Here is a 9,526-nt window from a genome sequence, read left to right as displayed (position 1 = left end):
GCTGATTCCCCGGTTTCCTCCGTAGGGCAAGGTGTAAGCTCAGCGTGGCTGCAGGAGCGCGTGTATCCACTGCTGGGGGAGAGAGACAGTGGCGATGCTGCCAGGCCGAGAGGCAGGAACCCATGAGGGAGCAGAGGGCACCACCTTGGGCTCAGTGACAGGCCTGCTGCGTTTCCGAGGCTTTCCACCCTCAATCCTAGCCCTAAACGGTCACCCGCTGTCTCTGAGAGCTAGGAATGGGGGTGAGCGAGTGGAGGGCACCGAGCTCTCTCCTATTTCCCCCCCTCCATCCCTCCCTCTTTGGGGTGGGAGAGGACCCTGATTTCCAGCCTCTCCAATGCCCACCTGGCTGCCCCGGGCACTCCCAGGGGCCTCTCCGCAAGGCAAGGACACCAAAACCACAGGGCTTTGAAATCATCGATCGACTTTAATGCATTGGAAAGAAGGAAAACTACATTGGCGTATTTAAGACAAACACTTTTTCTCTATCCTCACTACCCACTGGACGGTCCTCCTCGGTCCAAAAAAAAAAAACTAACAATCTCAAGACACATTGGCAGCTACCCCTCCCGGGTCCAACCTTTTATATCCTCCCATGACGTTGCTAAAACATTTAACTCAATCCATCCGCGAAGAAAACCAAACCAACAGAAAAGGAAGCTGAAGACATGGACATCGCAAGCCACGCGGTAATGCATACTTGGCACAGAGTAGCCAATATAGAAGACGTGTGCCTCACACGGTTCGCTTTGTTCATCAATAAAAGAATATAAAAATCTTGTTCACCCAGTGTTAAGTGTATTAAAATAGATCTGTATCATACGGCACAGTTTCTCCCGGAGTCGTGAGAATGACAGGAGGGACCGTGGCAGCTGCGGGATTTGCCGGCCTCCTCGCTCTGCACCTCTGCGTGTGCGCGTGCGTGTCTGTGGTCGTGGCCGCGTGCGACGCACACACGCGTGTTCAGTGCAATTCGGCACCATGTGATATGCTCGGGGTGGGAGCCCGTGGCTCCTGGACGCTTGTCCTGTTGTGCTAAGTCCCTCAGGATCGGGACGTGGGAATCGGGCGAGGGTGACAGGCCGGCACTGCCCACCCTGGATGCAGAAGCCCTTGGCAGCAAGTCTGGTCCCCGAAGGTCGGAACCTCCTGAGCCCACCGCCCTTTCTTTCCTCCCCAATCCTCCACCCGGCTCTTAAAAAACCTGCTGGATCTTCCAGCTTGGCCGGGCTTTCCGAGGGGAGGTGTTCCCATGTGTACCTTGAAGCAGAGACTACTAGAAGCAGAAAAGGAAGTCAGCCAGAGTCCCCCCGCCATTCACATTAAATGTCTCACAATAAAAACGCCATACAAAAGTGTGAAGTTATTTTTTGGCATAGTGTCTGCACTGGCAAGAAGGGAGGAGTGGAATACTTATCGGCTCTTCCAAATAAGACAAGAAAAGGCTTCAGTCATTAAGTTGAATGATTCAACCCCAAAGAGAAAACCTGCCAAATGCCCTCCCCAACAGGGTTGCAGATCCACCCTGCCCAGAAACTCCATGAGAAAAATGCATCAACGGCAACTGAGTCCAAGAGATTGGCAAAAGGAAGGAGGCAGCCTCGAGGGCCCCGAAGACGGAGCAGGAAGGGCAGAGGCCCTGGCGGGGATCACTGCAGCGTCCCGGCGCCCAGACACGCTCACCTCTGACAATGTCTTTCAAGTTAAACAGCTGCAATTCGTAACCCTAATAATACTGACAGAAAGGGGCCCGGGCGGTTCTGCAAAGGCGACGGGGTGCCCCAGGCCCGCCCGCCCACCCCAGGTGGACCTCCTAGGAGTGTGGGGCATCGGGAAACTACCTAGATCCGCTACCCTGCTTCTCGTCCCAACTACCTCTACCACTCAGCTAGTCCGTGTGTTCTCAGCTCCCCTCCCACAGGACACCAAGAGGCGGTGCCCTCAGCGGGGACTGCATGCTGGGCGGTGCGCTTGTCCCCTCCACAGCCTCAGCCTGCCCCTCCAGTGGGCCAGAGGGAGGCCGTGGAGAGCAGGGCCTGGAAGCCGGAGGCCCAGGCAGCCCTGAGGTGGCCGGGGGTGGGGCTGTGTGCCACAGCCTGTCGTACTCCCACCTGGCTCCTAGGTACCTCCTGTGAGTGTGGAGGGCACAGGGCCGCACCCCCACCTGGTCTTGGCTCTAGGCCTCTCCCCCAGCTCTTTCTCCCTCCTCTCCTCTGTCTGGTTAATTTTTGTCGGAAATTCATAGTGTTTATGAATTAAGGCCGACAGAACCCCCAGGCTGGGTAAGCAGGGTCCCAATAACTTTCCGTGGGTGTGAAGACTGGTCCCTCGGGGTCAGTTGTGGCCCTGGGGGTGCTGGAGGGTGGGGTGTGTGGCTGCCACTGAGGGCTTGGTCCAGGGCCCGGCCAGCAGTGGTGCGGGGCTAGTGGTCGCCATGGTGACCTGGAGCAGCTGCTCGCCCTGTATCAGTCTCAGGAGGGCCCGCAGGCGGTCCAGGGATGACTGGGTGCCCCTCTGGCGGGCCAGCAGGCTTGTCTTCAACTCCAGGCATTTCTGTTGGGGCAGAAGGTCAGGGGAAAGGGTCTTAGCATTTGGCTCTACAGCCATCCTGGGGCAGCCACCGTCTGGGCCCCTCTCCCCTCCACTGCAAATGCCTGCAAGAAACCAGGCTGAGGCTTTCACAAAAGCCAGGCAGTGGTACAAATGCAATTAAAGAGCAGCCAGACCCACAGGAGACGATGCTTGTTTTGGAACTTAGGGCTAGAAAAAGTGTGCCTCTGCCTGGGAACGTCCTCCCCATGGCTGTGATGTGACCTCCTCCTCCTTGCTAGCTGCCCACACTCTTCCTCCTCCTCCTGCTGGCCAACCTGCAGCAGCCTCGGAGACCTTTCACTTCCCGGCCGCCCTTCTGCTCTTCCTCTTGCCCGCTGTGCTGTGTGGTCTTTTCCAATCTCTCTACATGCCACCACAACAAGGAAAAGCAGTAAGAACTGATGCCTAGAGTCCCACATCCATCTACTCTGGGTCAAATACTGCTTGGGCAAATAACCTCCCCAAGATGGTTTCTAAAATGATTATAGGGACAATCACAAAGCCTCTTCATAGCGTTATAGAGAGGATTAAATGAGACACTGCATTTAAAGAGCTTCCCCAGGGCCCATTACCATCACCATCCTCTAACATATCATCACCACCATTATCATCACCATCACTGTGATCATTACCACTATCACTATCACCATGATCACCATTATCACCACCACCACCACCACCGTGATCAGCACCATCAGCACTACCACCATAATCACCACTATAATCACCATTATCACCACCATCACCATCACTGTGGTCTGCATCATCGCCACCATCACCACCATCATTACAACCATCACCATCACCACCACCACCACTATCACCATAATCACTATTATCATCACCACCATCACCATCACTGTGGTCTGCATCATCACCACCATCATCATTACAACCATCACCATCACCACCACCACCACCACCACCATCACCACGATCACCATTATCACCATCACCACCATCACCATAATCATCACTACCATCACTGTGGTCTGCATCACCACCACCATCATCACCATCATCATTACAACCATCACCATCACCACCACCACCACCATGATCACCATGATCATCACCACCACCATTAGCATCACAGTGGTTAGCACCATCACCACCATGATCACCATTATCATCATCACCACCATTAGCATCACAGTGGTCAGCACCATCACCATCACCATCATCACCACCATCACCATCATTACAACCATCACCATCACCACCACCACCATCACTGTGATCAGCACCATCATCATTACCACCATTACCACCATCATCACCACCACTATCACCATCACTGTGATCGGCACCATCACCACCATCACCACCACAACCACCATCCTCATCATCATTACAACCATCACCACCATCACCACCACCATCACTGTGATCAGCACCATCATCATTACCACCATCACCACATCACCATCATCACCATCACCATTATCACATCACCACTATCACCATCACTGTGATCAGCACCATCACCACCGCCACAACCACCATCATATTCCCATCACCACTATCACCACCATCCCCATGACTGCCATCACCATCATCACCACCACCACAACCATCATCTTCATTATCTTGTCTATCTCCATCCTATGGAGGAGGAATTATGTTCACTTTACACAAGAGAAAACAGATTCAGAGTCAGGGCCCTGCCAAGGGGCCTGAGCAGGGGCACAGCCAGCGTGCTATCAATCGCTTGGTAAGTATCTGTTGAATGAGCCACAGCGCTGCCTTCTCCACGTACTGGCTTGCTGGGGGATCCTTGGTGACTCTGTCTTCTTCCTGGGCCTTATAGGTGAACAGTGAAGCTCTGGACCTACACCTGTGGCTCCAAGGACACATCTGCCTGTCCCCCAGAATTCCCTGGTGCACACTGGCACTGAGGCCAGCCTGGACCTACACCTGTGGTTCTAAGGACACATCTGCCTGTCCCCCAGACCTGGGGCACACCTGCAGGGCTGAGGTCAGCCTCCCCCAGGCCCCGGGGCACACCTGCAGGGCTGAGGTCAGCCTCCCCCAGGCCCCAGGGCACACCTGCAGGGCTGAGGTCAGCCTCCCCCAGGCCCCGGGGCACACCTGCAGGACTGAGGTCAGCCTCCCCCAGGCCCCGGGGCACACCTGCAGGACTGAGGTCAGCCTCCCCCAGGCCCCGGGGCACACCTGCACTGCTGACGCCAGCCTCCGGTCCCGCTCCTCCAGCTGCTGGTGCTCATTCTGCAGCTCACTGCCTCGTTGCAGCAGCTTCTGCTTCTCCTCTTCTTTGACTAGAAAAGAGAAGGCCAAGTCGCCAGATAGGAGCAGGTAAGGAGTGGCTGGGCCGTAGAGTAAATGGGAGGGGCAGAAGGGATGGAACCAAGGCCTAGGTCATCCCCCTGAAGGAGCCAGTGGCTGTGGTCAACTGCACAGGACCTGGAGCCACTCTCCCCTGGCCATACTTGCCCCAGACACAGGATCGGTCCCAGGGTCCCACTTTTCAGTGCTCTGGCCCAGAAGGGAATGGACCTACCCGTCCTCCCACAGGACAAGGTGAGCCCAGAGGCCTGGGTGGGGGAGGAGGGGGAGCAGGGACCCTTTCCCACTCCTTAAGGATGCCTCACCTGTCTTGTGGGTGACATAAGAGTGCACGATGGCCAACATCCCAGTCCAGGGCACACCCTCGTCTTTCTTTAAGGCCTGGGGAGCAGATGGGGAAATGAAAAAGTGGACAGGCCCGGGACCTGCTGGGACTGGCCACACCCTGGCTGTGTAACCCTGAGAGGGCACGCCCTGGGCCCCAGGGTCCTCACCCGAGACCAGGAGCTGGAGCTGCACCTGCCTCATGGCCCGGCTTACAGGGGCTACACGATAAGGTCAGCTCCATGAAGCAGGAACGTTCTGGGCCTCTCCTCCTGCTCATCACCAGGGCCCTGGCAGCGGCTCAAATACTCGAATGAATGATCACTTGTCTTTCTCCCACATCCAGAAGAGCTGAAGGCAGCGGCCCCAGGCACGCCAGGGACAAATGGGGAGACTCGATGCCCCCCTACACTGTGCTGAAGTGGGGAACAGAATCCTGTTCCCTCTCCACATGCCCTCAAAAAGTTGTGACCAAAAAGAAAGAAGAAAAAAGCAAGAAGAGGCACAAAAAAAAAAAAAAAAAAAAAAAAAAAAAAAAAAAAAAAAGCTAGTCATTAATCCCAGCAGTTTAGGAGGCCAAGGTGGGAGGATTGCTTGAACCCAGGAATTCAAGATCAGCCTGGGCAACAAAGTGAGACCCAACCTCTATAAAAAATTTAAAAACTAGCTGGTCATGGTGGTGTGTACCTATGGTCCCAGCTCCTCAGGAGGCTGAGGTGGGAAGACTGACTGAGCCCCGAAGGTCAAGACTGCAGTGAGCTGTGCTCGTGCTCCTGTACTCTAGCCTGGGCAACAGAGCAAGACCCTGTCTACCAAAAAAAAAAAAAAAAAGGATGGGCAGGCAGCCCCCACAGGGAACAGCCCGACAGCAGCACCTGCCCACCACATCCACTGCCCTTGACCCCCACAGAACCAAGGACGATGGGAACTCACAATGGTTAATACTTTTTGAAATAAAGTATTAAAACTCCCGGGCCGGGCGCGGTGGCTCATGCCTGTAGTCCCAGCACTTTGGGAGGTCAAGGTGGACAGATCACCTGAGGTCAGGAGTTTGAGACCAGCCTGGCCAACATGGTGAAACCCTGTCTCTACTAAAAATACAAAAAATTAGCCGGGCGTGGTGGCTCCTGCCTGTAATTATAGCTACTTGGAAGGCTGAGGAAGGAGAATCGCTTGAACCAGGAGGCGGAGGTTGCAGTGAGCTGAGATCGTGCCATTGCACTCCAGCCTGGGCGACAAGACTGAAACTCCATCTCAAAAAAAAAAAAAAAAAGAAAAAGAAAAAGAGAGAAAGGTAACTCCCTATGACCACACAAGTCCTGCATCTGTGGAAGGCACACTTGAAGCCCAGCAATGCCACCACCTGCCACCCACCACACTCAGGGGCCACACTCCCAAGCATTTTCTCCCAGGGTTTTTACTCTGCCGTTTTTCTCAGATGGCTGATTCCCAAACTATACAGCAGCTGTAAAGCCTGTTTTTTATTTTTATAATTTAATTCCATATAGTGAACAAGATCCAAAGAATCACACTTTTTGTAAAAACCTGTTGGATGCTGACGGAGTATCTCACTGAGTGTACAGCTGGGATCTTCCACCATCTCCTGCTGCGAGGAGAGGCCGTTTCCCCTCTAGTCTTTTGTAAATAAAGGGTGTGGGGCTTCTCTGCGTGCAAAACTTTATCCCTATTTCAATTATTTCCTTAGACTAGATTCCCCAAAGCAAGATTCAGGTTTTTAAAAGGCCATTATTGAAAGAAGACCACTATCAGCATCTCATGGGTAGAGGCTAGGGATGCTGCTAAACATCCCATAATAGTCCGGGCACAGTGGCTCACGCCTGTAATCCCAACACTGGGAGGCTGAGGCGGGTGATCACCTGAGATCAGGAGTTTGAGATCAGCCTGGTCAACATGGTGAAACCCCAATCTACTGGCTGGTTGCGGTGGCTCACGCCTGTAATCCCAGCAGTTTGGGAGGCCGAGGTGGGCGGATCACCTGAGGTCAGGAGTTCGAGACCAGCCTGATCAACATGAAGAAACTCTGTCTCTACTAAAAATACAATATTAGCTGGGCGTGGTGGTGCACGTCTGTAATCCCAGCTACTCGGGAGGCTGAGGCAGGAGAATCACTTGAACCCGGGAGGCGGAGGTTGCAGTGACCCGAGATTGCGCCACTGCACTCCAGCCTGGGCAACAAGAGTGAAACTCTGCCTCAAAAAAAAAAAAACCCCCCGTCTACTAAAAACACAAAAATTCGTTGGGTGTGGTGGCGGGCGCCTGTAACCCCAGCTACTTGAGAGGCAGAGGCAGGAGGATCACTTGAACCCAGGAGGCAGAGGTTGCAATGATCCGAGATCGTGTCACTGCACTCCAGCCTGGGCAACAGAGTGAAACTCTGTCTCAAAAAAAAAAAAAAAAAAAAAAAATTCCATCATAAACAGGATAAAGTTCCACAACCAAGGATTATCCAGCCCCAAATGTCAATTGTGCTGAGGCTGAAAAAGCCTGACTATACCCAAGCCCTTCTTTTCACCCCTCCTCTGCCCTCCCTGCCTCTGCCTACGGTGGGGACCTCCAGGCCAGTCTGGGGTGAGGGGGCCACACAGTCTCCCATACCTTCTGCTGGCACCTGGGGCACACCCACACGCCCTTGGGCGCCGTCTTGAGGGGCGGGTCCAGGCAGCTGAGGTGGTAGGCCCCCGGGCAGGTGCCGCAGGGCTGCAGATTGGCCCCTCGCTTGCAGGCAGCGCAGTGCTCATCATGGGTGATCTCGTTCTGGAAGAGAAGGGAGGGCAGGAGGCAGGTCAGCCAAGCCGGGTCAGCGGGGGCCGGGTCAGCCAGGGTCAGGCCCAGGCAGCTGTGTCTGACCCACGTGTGGCCGCTCTTCTGCCAACGTTTCCCAGCAACTCTACGGAGACAGAGGGATAAACCCTGGAGGGCGACAGTGTGGGGTCAGGCCTGGGCCCTGGGAGGAGGCGGGGCACCCACAGGGCCAGGTTTACTAGGGGCTGGGGCTCTGAGCATCGGAGTCGGGCCTGGTGTGACTCCCATAACCTGGTTCTTCTGTGTTAAGACCTGGAGCCCAGGTGCGGGCGACAAGGCAGGGTGTCCTGCTGTGGCCGAGAAAACAGCCCTCTCAGGGTCTGTGCTGCACCAGAGGTCCATGTGCGGGGAGCGGGGCCAGTGATGCGTGCAGCACTCCCTCCCCGCCCCCACTGCTTATGTGGACGCTGCCTGGAGGGGCGGCGTGGCCCCACTCAAGACCCTGTAGGGCCGGGCGCGGTGGCTCAAGCCTGTAATCCCAGCACTTTGGGAGGACGAGACGGGCGGATCACGAGGTCAGGAGATCGAGACCATCCTGGCTAACACGGTGAAACCCCGTCTCTACTAAAAAAAAATACAAAAAACTAGCCGGGCGTGGTGGTGGGCGCCTGTAGTCCCGGCTACTCAGGAGGCTGAGGCAGGAGAATGGCGTAAACCCGGGAGGCGGAGCTCACAGTGAGCTGAGATCCGGCCACTGCACTCCAGCCTGCTGGCAGAGCGAGACTCCATCTCAAAAAAAAAAAAAAAAAAAAAAAAGACCCTGTACTCTCTGTTCGCCATCCATGTGTCAACAGCATGCTCCAACTTCAGAGCTGGGAAAGACCAGAGAACTCTCCTCTGGGATAGCCCGTGCCACAAGGACACTGGATGTCCCTGCCGATCCCCATCTCCACCCTGTGTGTCATGCAAAGGCCCAGGCGGGGAAAGGCGGTTGTCACACGGCAAGCTGAAGGTGGAGTGGGGACCAGCATCCAGACTGCCTGCCTCAAAGCCGAGGCCCTCCCAAGTCTGAGGGCTCTGTGGGGACAGGGCTCAGGCTCCAGGTGTCCCCTGTCCCCAAGCCTGCCCTGGATGAGCACAAGGTGTCTGCAGACAAACACCACCAGGCCCCCCAGCACCAACTTATGCCATTGCAGGGCTATTGTGAAAATGACACAGCCTAACCGGAGTTGACAGCAATCATCACCTACTGCTTCTTAGAGGCTTGACCGTTACAAATATGCAGAGACTTGAATGTTCTTTTAGAATTAGATCAGAAATTCAGTGAAGAAAAACGCTGAATAAATTCTGAGACCGTGCCATGAACGAGGTCATGACCAGCCAATGTTCTGGGAATCAGGGATGTGGTGTGTGCACGGGTAGGGGGTGGGGGCCCCACAGGATCACAGAAATGTGGGTGTGTGGGGTGAATCCCTGGGGATTAACAAGTCCAGCCCCTTTTTGGATGGGTCACGGAGGACCAGGGAGGGCCAGCTCTGCC

The 9,526-nt window shown here is 55.0% G+C and overlaps 1 protein-coding gene across 1 annotated transcript in view; it reads right to left on the bottom strand.

Annotated features, from left to right (window-relative positions):
- Positions 1 to 407: 407 nt before the first annotated feature.
- Positions 408 to 9,526, bottom strand: part of PHF21B (PHD finger protein 21B) — a 131,056-nt gene continuing 121,937 nt past the window's right edge. Inside the window, exons 10-13 of the mRNA XM_028827608.2 lie at positions 7,840 to 7,998; positions 5,205 to 5,280; positions 4,768 to 4,871; positions 408 to 2,553 (exon numbers count right to left, since the gene is read on the bottom strand). Of these exons, the coding sequence (XP_028683441.2) occupies positions 2,335 to 2,553; positions 4,768 to 4,871; positions 5,205 to 5,280; positions 7,840 to 7,998 (558 nt within the window). The 3' untranslated portion in view covers positions 408 to 2,334. The remainder of the gene's footprint in view (positions 2,554 to 4,767; positions 4,872 to 5,204; positions 5,281 to 7,839; positions 7,999 to 9,526) is intronic.

The sequence above is a fragment of the Macaca mulatta genome, chromosome 10 (assembly GCF_049350105.2).
Source record: "Macaca mulatta isolate MMU2019108-1 chromosome 10, T2T-MMU8v2.0, whole genome shotgun sequence".
NCBI lineage: Eukaryota > Metazoa > Chordata > Mammalia > Primates > Cercopithecidae > Macaca > Macaca mulatta.
The sequence above is the reverse complement of the archived record's forward strand: the minus strand, read 5'-3'. Positions and strand labels throughout refer to the sequence as shown.